Raw genomic sequence first — 16,565 nt, 5'->3', positions numbered from 1 at the left:
CTCCCCCAGGTTTTGTAGGTAGCATATTGATCCCAATGCATTCAAGATCCTGTGGTTCTGAGTTATCAATAACTCTAAAGACAAGTAATAGAGCTTTTAATGCAGAATGCCACCTCTCTCCTCTTCTCCCCCCCCTCAACTTACACTCACTTCTTTCACATTCTCTCTAGTACCAAAATCCTTCCTGAATGGAAGATTATATATAACAGGAAAAAATATATAGGAAATGTTTACAATATAATTATGGTATATCATTCTACCATGCTTCTATTTGGCTGTTACGTAAAGAAAACCAACCCTTAATTTTCTCCTTACATTCTTTGTTAGGTAAATCCAATCTGCTTGTGATAACCTACATTTGCATTTGTGCTTCTTAGAAAAGTTGCTTTTTTAAAATCTTAATCTTATGTTTACATGGGAGGTTATTGGACTTGCTCAAAGATATCCGATAGCAGCTTATCTCTACAGAAATCCACGGGAAGAAAAGAAGTGGAACTGTCTCATGGCTCAATAATAAATAACCTTGTTTGAAAGTAGGTACATAGTAGGTATATGCTAAATCCAAGGTAGGTATATACTAAATGAGCATTGTAATTCTTAATTATGTAAATTGCAGCATTGTGTTACAGTGGTGTCTATTTTATAAAAATAAATAATATTTATATTTCAAATATTAATTTATAAAACACAGATTAGTCTGTTCTGCAGAGCTTCACACCGAATTAGTATGAGGAAGCTATCTGTATAACATCACAGACACAGTATTACTGCATGATGTACTATGGCAGATTGCTGAGTACGTAACCAAAATAAGGAAAGAATATTCTATGTACTGCTTTTAAAACTGCTTTAAATTTTGCAAGACAGATGATTCCTCATTTAATGCTTCTGTAATAAAATAAATTAATTAATTAAAATAAAATAAGTGCACATGCATGTGTCAGATGAGGTAATTCTCACCAACCAACAGATAGGAACTATTTTCTCAAATGCATTGGGAAATTTTTTTACTCCAGAGTAATACAACTAAGCTAGTAAAACAACTTAGCTACATAGATAAGCATTTTGTCCTGGGAACAAGTGGCAGCCATATAAAAAAAGATGACCAGTAAGAATTATGGAAGTCTAAACTAAGAGAAGGATCTGGAGCCATTGGCTCTTGTCTCCCTTTAGACCAGCTCAGAGCTGACAACAGGCCAGCATAAGAACCTCAAAGATTGCTCCACAACAGGGATCACACCAAAATATTAGTCTTATCTGACCTTTTAATTTTTTGCTTCCACTCAAGACTTTCTTTTCTTAGGTGACTCTCAAAAGAAAATCAAAATTCAAACCTTCACAAACGTTGTGAACTCTTCTGCTTTGTCATTGGCAAGCAGAAGCCTCTTTTGTACAGTTTCCAAAGCCTGACCGCTTTGTTTTGCCAAGCCATGGAGCTGTTGGGATGCAGTAGTCTCAAGCACAGTCATAGCACATTCAGTCTCAATCATTTTGCTCTCTAGATTGGTAAGTTTGAGGTGCTGAAATAATCCAGATAGAAAAAGCAGTCAGTGATATGATAACAGCTGACAGGGAGTTACAGTAGTTAAAAAAAAAAAAAAAAAGTTAACATGTTAACATCACAGAACATTCTACTTGTGTAGGTTCTACTTGTGAAATTGCATAAAATGTAATTTTGTATGAAAAAAGTAATTTCATCTTCAGTCATTACATCCATAAGTTTCAGTGTCTCTGAATTTTCAGCCATGTGAGTTAATGAAATCAGACAGACACACTACTATTGTTCTGTTCTTTTTTCCCTTTATGTATTTAAAAAGTCTAAGTTGATGACCTTGCAATTTTTCTTTTAAAAACAAGGTATTAAAAGGTTCCACAGTAGAGCCATCGCAACTCTAATATACCTTTTTCTCCAAGTCATCCTTAGCCTTGTTATACAACTGCTCATACTGAGATTTTTCTTTGGTAGCTACATTAAGCCTTTGTTTCAGTGAGTCAATTGAAGTTTTTTTGTTTGAACAGTCTTCAGTCAGTGCCTTTACCTGAAATAAAGAAAGGTAAAGAGCAATTTGATTATTAAGATACAAAACTTAAAAGCGAAAATCAAATCAAAATCAATCTTGATATTGATCTGTATTACAGACATACCTGTCTGTATTATACAAATTATTTGATTGAAGTGTATTTTTCTGAAATTGTAGTCTTTAACAAATCTCTGTTACTAATCAAGTAGAGATCAGTATGCACACAGCTTTGCTACATGAAATCTTGACATGTATTAAATATAAAGAAAAGCTCTTAATTTGCAGGGCTGTAGGTTTAGATATGTTTCACAGCTACAGTGAACGTAAGAGTGAATGAACCACAGTTTCCACCCTTTTTTTCTATCAGATGTAGAAGACACTAATTAAGACTTAGCTGAGAAAAAGAGAACTGTCTACAAGTTAATAGCCTCATAGCCTCTTAGATAATACACTTTTGCCAGATAATGCAAGCATTGATTTGGGGTAAGCTGAAATAAAAGAATGCTCCAAGAAATTCATTCAGCTCTTCTGACAGTATTAATCATAGAGTTGTCCAGACAGTTTCAAGTATTAGGGAATTTCTCTTATCTTCTGGTGAAGATAATGTCACATTTATCAAGTTGATTTTCCATAATTAATAATCAAAGAAATGTATGGAATTTGTTTCTGCGGATGATCAAATATGTAACGTTCAAAACACTCAAAGAATAAGATTAAAGTACATCATTCCATTCTAAATCGTTTCTCTAAAAACAAAATTAGGTATTTCTCTCATTTCTTTATCTCCCTCGCTTACTTGTGCTTTCACACTCTGGCTGAAGACTTCTTAATAACACCTTACCTTTGGCACAGAGGGTAAGACAGTATCTCTCTCTAGAGCTGAAAGTGCTTAATGACTGCAAGCAGAGGTAGTGTCTGTGCTATGCAGCAAGCGCCCACATTTTAGGAAAATAAAAGCTAACTGACAAATTGTTTATTTCTGTTTTGGGGTCATCCGCTGCATAATACACTGCATAACCTCACAGACAATGAGATGTCATAATCTTTTTCAGGAATTAAAGGCTAAAGTGTAAAGTATTACTTGGATAATAGACAAAGATGCCATGCCATACTTAAGTTCTAGCTTCAGTGAAATTTTCTGAGAATTCTGGAGGGGAAAATAACTTGCTACAGATAGTAAGCTCTATCTATACAGATAGAATTATATTAAATGTTAAAACCAAAGTAGAACTGTAAATCATTTATAACAGTGCAGTAGAGAACAGATTAACATATGTAAACATTTAACCAGTATAGCCAGGAGATGTGCAGATTTCATTTCCATACATCACGTAAAATCATCCTTGTTTCAGGTTCACTGTATTTTATGAAGTTAGAGTGCACAAAACTACATCCTACTACTTACAGCAAATCCTTGCAACTCAGTTTTCTGAATACTTCAATATTTAATTACACTTCTTATGAACATACATTAAATTATGCTGAATACACTCAAGCTATCATCATATACTGATCTCAGACAAATTACAGTGCAGGGAATTACACACTTAAATTAACTATATGTTGTTTGCTTAAAGCATTATATTGATTTAATATGTATACCATGTTTAACTAACTTCTGCAAATCCACCAGCTTTTACTTTAATAAGACTATAATTAGGAAATAAGAAGTACCTTTCTTTCAAGACTTTGTAATGTTTCATTACAGGTTTTCTCATTTTCTTGATTTGCTTTTAGCCGAGACCTCAAGTCTTCTATCAAATGTCTTTTCATATTAAGATCCCTCTCCATTCGAGAAATCCTAGAGTAAGGGGAAAAGTAACGTTGCAGTCACTGTTACAAAATACTGTTATTATATTACTCTAAGCAGCTAAAAAGTATGAACGCAGTGGACAAAATACCATTCTTGTAGCTTTAGAATTTTTTTTAAATAAAAGTTGATGTAATTCTTGTGATTTACCTTATTCCCAATCATCAAAGACAGTATCAAGTTTCTTATCTAATAGACCTATTTCTAAATATACAATGTTCCTTTGCTTTTTTGCTGTACTTTATGCTCTAATTAAATTATACCATCTGAAAGCATAATATTTTTGTACACTGACACCTTAAAAATCTGCTGAAAAAAAAGTTAAATGAATTAATTCTTTTTGATGCCTGAAGCAGATATATTTCAAGCATTCTTTTGCACAAAATTCTTTTTTGGCGGGGGGGGGAGGGAATTCATGCAACTGAATAACACATAGAAATACAGGAAAAAATTGCTATTTTGCTGAACTGTAATATCATAATGTCAGGTAAGATAATTTGTCTTAAAAACTGCAAAATCTAGAAATAACATCAGCATTTTTCACAGCAACTTATTAAAAAAGGAAACTCATACACTATGACATGATCTGTATTTGAGAAAATTATGTCTTACATAATGATTCAACAGAGTACAAATTAACATTTTCAAAATAAACATAAGCATTTTTTGAATATGTTCAGACAGGTGATTTTTTTATAATAAAGGCAAAATGAATGATAGCAGTATGTTCAGAAATAAAATATTGTTGATATCATGTCAATACCATATAAATATGAACAAGAAGAACATCTTAAAAACTCTTCAATCTATTTTACATTCATATTATTCATTTTTTTTGGCGATTAGATCTTACAGTTTATGCAAAAAACAGTATTTACATTATTATAAAAGAAGTATGAAAATCAATAGCTCCATTTTAAATTTAAGTTGAAACACTACAGTAGAAGATTTCTTCAGTTTTATTTTAAACAGAAATTAATAGACTATAAAACCATTCAACCACTTTAAGAACTCTCTGCTTTTCAAATAAACAAATTAAAAAAATGAATTGCATTTTTTCTACAAATAAAAAAAAAAAGAACTGTTAGAGGAGTTAAACCCTGGGACAGGCAAGAAGTGCACATATATACTAATGGGTTATGTTTATATAGTAATATAATTGAAGAACAGTCAATTAAAGTAAGTAGGTAGAACAAAAATCTCAGTTGCATACTATGCACCAATACATGCAAATTTCAAAATGAAGTAAACCTTAATCAATTCAAATAGAAACAAATACAACTGTCCTTCTGCATTTTATGAAAATAAGAGTGGATGTTTAATCTTGTTTAAGCATCTAAACCTTGACATGTCTCTTAGCCCCTAGGCAAAGAATTACTGTATTTGAAACACTATGTTTAACAGTGCTGAGGAATTCATTTAGACTTACATCAAGGATAAAAATGTCCACTCTAGGGTCTGAATTCTGATTTAAGGTATCCTTATTGCAATGCAGATACTGTAGCTAGCTAATCACTCATCAGCTTAAACAAAATGCAATCTTAGTAAGTACTGTTCCAGTTTCTAAAAAACTGTAAGAGTCTACAAGATTATATATATATAAAGAAAAGAGGAAGAAAAGATTCTCTTAAAAATCTATTTCAGAATGGTTAATGTAACAATTATACAGCTGCCACTGGGTGGCACCAAACACAACGGATAGAACAGTGAACATACTTTAGTTGTAGTTCTTGCATCTGTTCTTCTTTTTCCTGGACTTCATTTTTCAGTGACTTAATGGTGGTTGATTGCTTAGTGATTTCATTATTCGAATTCTATGTTGAAAAATATTAAAATATAAATAAATAAGATTAAATTTGATCTCAGCCAACAGTAAATTTGCTTCAAACAATGGTTTCTGTAAACCTTGATGTATTTTATGAATGTTGTTAAACACCAATTGGAATCTGTTTTACTCTACAAAAAGAGTATTCTCACTTTTCATTAAGCAAAAGTCTTTTCCTCGGAAATATACTCAAAATCAGTACTTTTCCATAGCTACAATGATACATGATTAATATATGCTCCCCAGGACACGTGCAGGCTCACCGCACCTAACAGGACCAAATTTTCTCTTGCATAGCGTGGTCAACTGAAAAGGTAACAGGAAAGAAGAGAAATAAAATCAGATCTTTCTTTGAACTATATCCTTGAATGGTATAGTTCTAGAGCACTAGAGGACTACATCTATAAAGCAATGGTTTCCATTAATCCCTTTGATCTTGTGAATTTGAAAGTACAAGACAACCTACAATAGTAGTTGTTGCTTTTCTGTCCCTTAAAACTCAAAGCAGAAGACAAAGACAATTGTATTCAGCTGTACAAACACAAATCCTTCATTCTTGTAACAAAAAAAGGTATGTGCTCCTAACTCTGAGCCATTTGTAATTCCAGTGAATGCTTATGCAATTTTCAGTTGTTGGTTCTTCCTCACTGTATATTTTAGGAAGCAAAAAAACACCTCAACTCATTCATGTGAACACACAGATACTCTACTCAAAATTTATACGTAGATTAATTTAACTAAGTAGCCATCTTAGCAATTTAACCATAGCTTTGAGAGCAATTTCTGTAAACGGTACCTCAAAAAAGAACACACAAGAGATTTCAAAATTCCAGAAGGTGTAGCCAAAGGATTCACATGTGTGAAGAGTGTGCACAACTCATATGCACGCTTTTTTGCAAGTTCAGTTACTGCGCTAAAGCTTGGGGATTTTACTCATTTTATATAAACCATGAGTGAACAGATCAGACACGCTATAAACAAAGATACTTGAGAATTTCTCTGCTCAGTGCAGACTTGTAACACCCATTAACATTAATGGAAGTATTGTACATAACACTCTGCACCTCAAGGGGAGTATATATTCTTGTGTGCACAGTTAGATGTAAAATATTGCTCTTAATAATTTGTCTAGTCTATTTACTGTTATTACAATGTTAGGTATTACCAGAAAATTGTTAAAATGATATATGGTAACACAATATTCCTGAGTTTCCTGAGACCTGCTTGTTGAGTTTGAACTTCATTAGCATGAAGCATGCACCCAGTTATATGGTTTACACATCAGATATGAACTTAAGTACTCAGAAGGGCCTCTGCACATGCTCAGAAGCAAATGCATATGCTTAGATATTTTTCTTCCAGATACACCACCCAACCTAACACATTTCCTCCCATTGGCAAATTTACAAGGAATCATTACATAAAACAAACAAACATTGCATAGATAGCTCTGAGAAAAAAATAATCAAAAGATAAAAAAGTACTTTGAGGTTTGGAGCTATAAGGAAATCTTTTGTGGATTGCACATTGACATATTCAGTGAAATAACTTTGTATGTCCTTTGTAAGTGTGCTAGATAACCCCAAACAACACTTCACAACTTTTGTCCATTTCTTCTGCTCAAAGTGACTTGCAGGACTTTAATTCTTGAAAAATCATCAGGTCAAAATAAGGCAACAGGGCAACAATTTCAGTAACTTGATCTAGAGTAGCTTCTGAGGCCATTATAGTCAAAACACACCCTATTCATCTACCAGTAGATTCACTCGATTAATCTAGATTTGGGGGCCACAGATTTTGTTTTGCACCTTTTAAACTGAGCTTTGCATAAACAGTTTATTTTTTACATTTAAAATGTAACCCTTCTTTAAAAAGGAACCAAAAGCTTTGTTAGAATTTTTGACATCAGATTCATACAGGCTGATGTGATAGACACTGCTGTGGAAGCAAAAAACCTCTGAATTTCAACAATGTATTTTGCAGTTTACGTGTAGCAGACAGATATGGAAGTTTTTAGCATCAGCATTACTTTCTGAGTAGCTTACAGGAAAAATCATCATTTTGTTATCTTACTTACATTCACAGAGCAACTGACTACTAGATTTCTGGATAAAGATGACACTCACCTGCAGGCTAACCCTAGTTAAAGGAAGTTAGCACTGAGTAGCCGATTAGACAAAACCAAATCTAAAATCAACACTCAAAAAAAGCTTTTATGCTCTCAAGACCTCTTTCTTATAGGAACTTTTCATACTTACAATAAATCAGATTATGTGCCTTGACAGTGCTACTCTCTGCTGCCCTCATCTCTATGCAAGAGTATATTTTAAAATTATCCTTTCATTTACTATGGTTACTACTGCTACTTCTACCAAAACTGCAAAAAAGAATGATCCCTCTTTGAAAACAAGAAATGACATATGGATAACATAACATTACATGAGCTATACAATCAATCTGATTTCTTTCTCCCATTTCATAGATAGCTATTGTTTAGCTCCTTAGCAGAAGCAAGAAATAACCAAAATTCCCTTTAAAGTAATTCCACAGCACTTTTCAACAAGATGCATTTAGTCATTGCGTGAAAATTCAGCAAGCCCCCCAGTCTGTCCTATTGGATCTGCAAAAGGTGTTTTAATTGCAACTGTTAAATCACATGGTAGTGACCACATTTCTATTTAATATCAAAGATTTAACACCTATGTTACTAATCATAGGTTAGCCTTTATAAACGATGTGCATATGTGGGTGTATATGTATATCTGCTTGACCCAGTTTATGAAATATAGCTCATGTGAATTATCCTCAGCATTGGATAATCTGTTCTGTCACCTTCAGTTTGCACTGCAGCTGTTTCATCTCTAAATCTACGTTCTTTGAGGGAGCTGGTGTTGCTTCGTTCTTGCTAGCAGTTTGAGACAGATGTTCTGTCAACTTCAGCTTTCCCTGTAAATCTTCCTTCTCTTGTTGCCACTTGGCCAAGTCAGAGGTCAACGTCTGTTTTACAAACAGAAGAAAGAATCACAATTGCAACTCAAAAATATTTCTGCTTGATCACATGAGATACTTTTGTGGTTAGAATTCAAGAAAAATGAAACACTATATACCATCTATATTTTATATTGCATAGTTGTTGGCTGAATTCAAGTAAAGATCAAATCTTGCAGAAAAGAGAAGTAAACTAGTATTAAAAAATCTGATTTTTTTGAAAGACAAACTGATTCAAGTTTGATTCTGTGTATTTATATTTTTACCATGACAGGCAAAAATTATTATATAAAACTAAGAGTGGTTACTGTTAAAACATGTTTACCTAGAAGCTTCTGGGATTCTACAATTACATTCTATACTGAGCATGAAGAAATACCAAGGTGTCTCAGGCACCAAGGCATATTAAAGGTGGTTAAATGTCAAATCTGTTTTAATGGTGACCATTGTAAGCTCACTGGAACTGCTGTGTTGACAACTGCTATAAAACATACATCCTCTTGGCTTTTGTTTTGATATTTGTAGGGCTTGTAGAGGTTAAAGCAAAGTGGACCAGCTGCACTAAATATCTTCTGGTTGGCTGGTCTTTACTCATGTTATTTCTTCCCTTTCACATATATGCACCATAGCCAGAGAACCACATATTCCATAACCTTGACTCTAGGGCTGAGGTACTTAACTGGTAAAAGCCAAGCTGGAGCAGGACAGGATAACAGATGTTAGTTGTTTATTCCACTGGGTAGGTCTTACCACCCTATACTGCAGCCAAAATATTTCTCATTTAGCAACATAAATGTTAAGTCCAATTAGCAGACGAAGCTTGTTAGGGATTTAGTTCAAATAAATAACATGCAAACTCACTCTCAGGCTTGTTACACTTGATTGACAACTGACGAGAATTATTTAATCTGTATAACAATATATATCACAGTAATCCTTAAAGAGGTAATTTTAAAAATAAAATATTAATTTTAATTTAAATAATATTGAATGTTCTTCTGTGAAAAGGGGAACTGAAATTATCTTGAAGCTAGTGCTTATCTATCACCAATATGTAGTCAGCAGAAAGCCACCAAGCTTTAATGGCCTAATAACTCTGCTCTTTAAGAGGTAACTACAGTACTACTTTATTATTCTCCAAAAAATTATAATATGGCAGTTTAACATAAGGAACAGTTATACAAAATGATATTGAAATTTATCAGAGGAAAAAAAAAAATCTTCCTTTGTGAAGAATCCTGATTAGAAACTGGAGAAGATACTACACCTTCAAACAACTAAATGTATGCCTGATTATATTTGGGTACATAAAATAACATGGGTGAGAGCAGGTTAAAGATATTGTTCTATTTCAAAACATTTAATGTTTAATTCAAATTTGGATTTTACATTGTTTGAAATATAAGAGCACATTTTACATACACATATTTATACACACACGCATTTCCACACAGATCATCTGAGTATCACGTACTTATCCAAATAAAAGAAATACAATTTATGGACATGTTTACTTCCATTACCAATAACATGGGCATGTTTACATGTTTTACATGAGCTTAAAAATTGTTATGGATACAAGAAAATGCATTCTATGTTTAAAGTTAGAACTCTAAGAGTATTTCTACACTTGGTGCATTTATCAAAGCCAGTGGGAACTATACATATATATCTGAAATCAGTACTATCCTTAGCAAAAGGGTCAATCTTTCATTCCCGTCTCAGTCTTCTGTAATTATTAAGCAACAGACAAATAGTGTTAATGTATTTTCTGACTGGCTATTCCCTAATCTGTTATATTATTCCCTCAATTAATACAATGTGGGTAAATACAAAAGGAAGCCTACTTTAAAAAACTGAAAGAGCAGTAGTACAGGAAAATGTGGTAGAGAAAAAAAATATAAGCATTAGGTTAATTTGTCTAGTATAGCCAATATTTCTACATACAGAATTTCATGATTCAGTGTTTCTATAATAAATTATTCATAAAAAGAAAAGTAAAAAAAAAAAATCAATATCTTTGATTAAAATTAGAGAAGCCCCCATATATGCCCAAGATAGCTTGTGACTTAGCTTAAGTTTCTTAGGCTATTTAAGACTACTACTGCAGGCAAAACCCGTAAGTTCTAGAAATGCCATGGTTGGAGTGGCCACATTCACAAAAATGATAGCAAATAAACTGAAAAAGGAAGCACCTTTATGGGACGTGTGCCAAAGATGACAGTGCTATGTCAGTTACAGAACTCACTTAAGGGAGAAGATAGAAAAAATTATTTCAAATATGAATGTATAGAGATATTAAATGCAGTAACAACATCAGAACAAGTGGGGTGAAGTGAAAGCAATACTGAGGACAAAAGGCCCTCAACTTGCAACAGCAGACAAGGCCAGACATGCAATTGCAATCAAAAATACCCATCAGGAAGTTTGCCTCCAATAACTGGAGACCATGTCAACAGTGTTACAGGTTGGTTGCGTTTTTGTTCTTAATACTTATGATGCATTATACTTATATATGTAATACCATGCAACGGTACCTGAAAATTCCATATAAATGTATGTAGGGTGTGAAAATCAAAAAGAAGTCCCATCCCGTCCCATCCCAGATGAATACCCTATTTATGCCTAAAAGATATTCCTTGCATTTATTTCTTAAATAAGTAAATGATAAGTTCATTGTCCTGTTGTGTATGTTTTAAGTCAAGCCTTTTGTTCTTTTTTTCTAAACACTGTTTCTTCCTTGAGTGTCCTACCATGCATGTAAATTCTGAGTGACAGAGTGAAAAGGATTTATTCCTGGGGAAGAGGTCACTAGGATGAAAGGTAGAATCTTAAACACCAGCTAGACCAGATGTTTGTAAAGGCAGGCTACCGCTGCTCCTCCAAGATGTAGCGGCCTTTGTCTGCTGCACCTCCTCCAGAGTGTTTTGGCTTAACAGATGTTTATAGATTTAATATTTTAACATCCATCTATCTTAATCTCCTTGTTCCTGGTGTACACAATACACTTTGTAATACTGTACACAAAGGGATAAGTGATGAAATCTCATTTTCTATGTAGTCAAAGTAAAACTTAATGACTCAGCAAGGCTTTATACCATAAGCCCTCTGCTCAGACAGACAGCTATGCGGAAAGCCCAGTGCTTTAATGCAGGAACCTCCTGGAATGGCCCATCGCTCCTCTGCATCGCAGCATCCCTGGGATGGCTTTCTAGTTCAGTCTACAGCAGAGTTACTTTCCTACTGCAACTGGAAAAAGAGATTTCTGTGGGTGGTCGTTGCTACTGTACTGTTACTGCTGTGAGGTACATGACCTCATATATTTATATTTGCAGAATATATTATATAGAGAGTATATTTCTACTGAGAATTATAAAATAGGACATAAATCAGGTAAACCTGAAATCCTTTTCAAGCAATGAGATAATCTGATTTTATTACTCATTTTATTAGAATAATTCAACTATAAATATAACCAATATAAATATCCTCAAATGTGTAAAATTCATATTTGCTATGAAGCCTCCCATTCCATAATCTAGGCAGCTCAAAACATTACAACATGCATAGAGATGTCTTAATAGACTAGAATTCAACAGATTGCTGGGTCTTTTTCTAAGAAACCTTTCTACAGTAGTTAATGAAATACATTTTATTATACTGTGTAGCCCCTGTATGAAGTTCCATTTTAAAACTTAACAGTGCTTGACTGAATTTTTTAAAACAGAATGCTAAGAATGCTATTCTCTCACAGCTTTAGCTTGATTGTGAAGAAAATATGTAAGATAGGTAGTACTTATTGCACACATATATCATGAAAGAACTTTTAAAAACATACTTGCAGGCACAGAATTAGATAGCTAGGATTTTACACACTCAAGCAAATGCTATTATAACATAACGATGATCCTATTTAGAATATCCAAGGCCAAATTTTTAATCTTGACTATGCGTTGCTCTATTGTCAACAGAATCAAAACTTCCAGCTGCTTTATGGGTTCCAGAAAACAAAGTTAAAATTATTAAAGATAGTATATAGCTATCTGAAAACATGAAAAAGTTGATACAAATACCAGACTAAAAAGCCAACTGTGCTGCATCCTTAACACATGATCATGTATTACAGAGAAAAGGCAAATATACCCGTTTGGACTTCAAAGCCTCAGTAAAAGTTTTCTTCATGCAAGGGCTGTATGTGGCTGACTACTCAGTATTCCAGTTATGAAGAAAAATGTGAAATAATAGTCTTCAGTGATTTAATATCCTATCTCCAAGGTGAACTAAACACCCCCCAAAAAGCAAGAAAGTTCTAAAATGCAAAAGTTGTCACTGATTCTTCTGAAATTTTAGTAAAATCTACCATATCACTCAGTTATAAATTATTTTCAGCCAAATGCAGTTAGCAGCAGCTGACTCTGTTTCACAAAATATCAAGTAAATGAAGGTAATATAGAGGACTTTTTGCCAGTGCTTTAGCTAGTTGTTAGACTTCAGTAGCCTTTAGAGACCATTAAGTACCCTTTGGCTAATTGGCCAATGGTAGATTAATCCTCTTTTTATTCTAGCAGCACTATTTTAACACCCTTTGCACTCTGTCAGTGCAGTATGTGAATGACAAAATAATATTGTGCATGAATAATAAGCAGAAAAGTTAAATTAACATTTCATGTTTCACATGCCATACCTATGTGTCAGGGAAAAAACTCTTTTAAAGCCACTGACATTCAACTTTTTTAAACAATGTGATGTTGACATCTTATTGAGGTGAATCTTCCTAATTACTGCTAATTGCCTATCAAGAAAAAAAAATCTTTCCTTGAAGTGCTGTTGTCTAGTATAGATGAACATAGCTCCAGTGTGCATAGTAAAGACAGGCATGACACTTGAGGCGTGCTACATTATTATGAGGTCATACTAAATATGGTTTGCAATGAACAAAGCAGCTTTTAAGAATGTTTAAGGCACTGAAAATGTCAATCTCTTATGAAGTGTTTAAATTAGTTCCCAGTAGAGAAATACAGATATCAGCATGCAGATAAGAGATATACCTCTTATCTCAGGTATTTTACTAAGGAAAAAATATAGTTGTCCTATTGATAATGTCACTGTAACCCAAATGCTATTTATCTACTTCATAAAAGCAATGCGTACACTGTTATCTACAGAATGGGTTTTTACATAAAAAAATATAAACCCCAGATATTATTGCAAATAAAGCTGTAATGACTAACAAACAAAGATTCTTTTCAAAGTCTTTGAGTGTCAATCATGTTTTAGTATTCCTCAAATACACAGAGTAATCACCCTTTATAAAGGGCTATTTACTGTATACCACTTCATAAACAAATGTTTTATTTGAAATTTCTAATGCCATTATTTTACATCAAAATTCTGTCCGTACAAATCTAAAATTTAATACATAGTTTAAAAAAGGCTACCTTAGCACCATTTGATGTGGGTATGGCATTTTATGAAATCAAAAAAGAGAAAAAAGCCAATAAAATCAGGTGCAGATAGATCCATTTTAACTTTTCTTAATTTCTCTTTTTGTAAAGGACTACAATACCACATAGATGAAGACCAAAACACCTCTTTTTATGATAGAGAACAACACTTAAGTATAAATGGATCAGAGCAATATATTCTGGGCCCAATTCTCAAAAAAAATCATCTGCCAGTATAAATAACAGACAAGCCTGAGTACAGAACTGCATATTGTACAATTAAGATTTTTCAAATAAATTATGCAAAATAAGAATAAACTTAGTAGTAATATAGGTAACAAACCATTTTTTAATATGATGAAAATGTTTCTGAAAAAATCAGCTCTATAACAATAACAGCAATTCAAAGTTAAAGGGTTTTGACCTGCAGTAATTCAATTTCAGCCTGCACTTTCTACCAATTTTATTTTATATCTCTGCATGAGTAAATATTGCTGTGTCCCACGCCCACTTTCTGTACACATTAAAAACATATTTCACTTTAGCATTAAAGAAGATGCACCACTCCATCTGTCCTTGAAAATTCAAAAGTAACTTTAAGTTATGTACGTAACTTTACTAACATCACTATTGTCATTAAGACATAACTATTTACTTAAATATTTGCAGAGACAGAGCTTCCACTATGGAGATGCAAACTGCCAGAATATACAGATGTTACAATTGTGTAGCACCTTGCCTAAAGGCTTTAACTTCTCCAGATAAAGAATTACAGAACTTAAAAAATTAATACTCCTTAAAAAGAGGGGAAAATATTTGAGATTAAAGTATCTAATATTATATTTTATATATTTCATGTTTTAACCTATTAGAAGTATATCTTCTAATATCTACACTGACACAAAACTGTACATCAAAGTAAGTTTTACTACAATTAGATTCAAAATAGAAACATAACAGGAGATACTTCATAACACTTTGTCTCACTTTAAAATATCTGAACATTATAGCATGTCATTTGTGAACATATGACTGAAGTACAAAACTAATATTTCCATGTACCCACCATTACTATTCATAGAAATACAAGTGGATTTGGTTATTCAAATACATAACATGTATGAGCATATTAGGTATTGGTATAGGTAAGCAAAGATTTCCATCTGGTGCATATTCGCCAAAAAATATCCATATCTCTTTATTCACTAAAAAATTCTCAACATAAAACACAGAATCCATGCAATCTTTTATAATTCGGACCAGGTTTCACTGCATGGTTTCTTGCAGGGTTATGCAGTATTTCCCTGACTTTGACCAAACACTAGTGCTGGGGCAAATTCATAAAGCTAGAAATCTGAATTTTTCATCTAGGGTCAGGGATAGTGCTTGCCATATTCCCCTTGCTTAATCTTAACACATCTAAGCACTGCAAATGAACTACTTGCATGAAAGCCAGTCAGGGAATTTCATAATCCCTACAACTCATTACGAATTTAACAGCAGCAATACTAAGTATTCATATGTTTCAGATAACACATACAAATATGCTGCACTAAAACTCATTAGGGGAAAAAAATTAATAATGCTTCCATCTGTTTTTTGTATAGCTCACATGAAATAGAGAGAAACCAAAATTAAAACACTATTTTAAAGAATATTTTTAAACTTTGTTGATTCATGTACTTATTTCAAAAGCATACAGATTTATATCTTTAAAAACTAAATTTTTTTAAAAAGAATATATAAGCTAGAAAGAAACAAAACAGCTGAAAGAATGGTGAAATATTAATTTAACCACTCCTCATTTCCATCTATTTTAGAGAGAGCAAACCATTTTCTATTGAAACACTTCTGCATCTCAGATCTGAGTGGGCAGGAATTCTGTGCTTGCGGAGAAAGCTGTTCCACCTCTCACACTCTGGCTTCGTCTTCAAATATCGTTTGTTTACTTAAATCTGAACTTTTCAACTGTTAAAGACTGTTTTCTGTCAACTTACAAAAAGCATGTCTAAAAAGATACAAAGGTTTGAGTAGGTGGTACACGTATTTTGAGATAAAGGGACAACTAAAAATAAGCATATGTGAGGTATTCTCAGAGGTGTATTGCAGTATTCAAGGAACAAATTTCTAGACATAGTTCTTGATTTAAATATATATAATTATTTAAACATTTCATTTAACTACTTCAACTAGCTACAAAAGCTGAAAAAATGTGTCTTTGTTTTATTTTTCATGTGGATAGCTGTGTAAAAGCAAAATATTTTATGCACACACTCAATTAACAAATATAACTACTGGAAAAGTTCTCACTGAGGAGGACAAACAGATACACAATAAAGGGCTGGAAAAGAAAGATAATTAAAAAAGATAATAAAAAGATAATTAATAAAAAAGATAATGAATTAGAATTTTTCTAATCACACAAAGTGGCTACTGTATAAATAAAAAGGCATTATTTACATGTTGTTTTTCTATAT

General features: G+C 32.9%; 1 protein-coding gene across 1 annotated transcript in view; it reads right to left on the bottom strand.

Annotated features, from left to right (window-relative positions):
• CNTLN (centlein) overlaps positions 1 to 16,565 on the bottom strand; it is a 201,251-nt gene that overhangs the window by 23,978 nt on the left and 160,708 nt on the right. The window contains exons 19-23 of the mRNA XM_067316035.1: positions 8,489 to 8,653; positions 5,548 to 5,645; positions 3,696 to 3,822; positions 1,902 to 2,039; positions 1,335 to 1,520 (exon numbers count right to left, since the gene is read on the bottom strand). Coding sequence (XP_067172136.1) covers positions 1,335 to 1,520; positions 1,902 to 2,039; positions 3,696 to 3,822; positions 5,548 to 5,645; positions 8,489 to 8,653 — 714 coding nt within the window. The remainder of the gene's footprint in view (positions 1 to 1,334; positions 1,521 to 1,901; positions 2,040 to 3,695; positions 3,823 to 5,547; positions 5,646 to 8,488; positions 8,654 to 16,565) is intronic.

The sequence above is a fragment of the Apteryx mantelli genome, chromosome Z (genome assembly GCF_036417845.1).
Source record: "Apteryx mantelli isolate bAptMan1 chromosome Z, bAptMan1.hap1, whole genome shotgun sequence".
Lineage (NCBI taxonomy): Eukaryota > Metazoa > Chordata > Aves > Apterygiformes > Apterygidae > Apteryx > Apteryx mantelli.
This window is presented reverse-complemented; position numbering and strand designations above follow the sequence as displayed.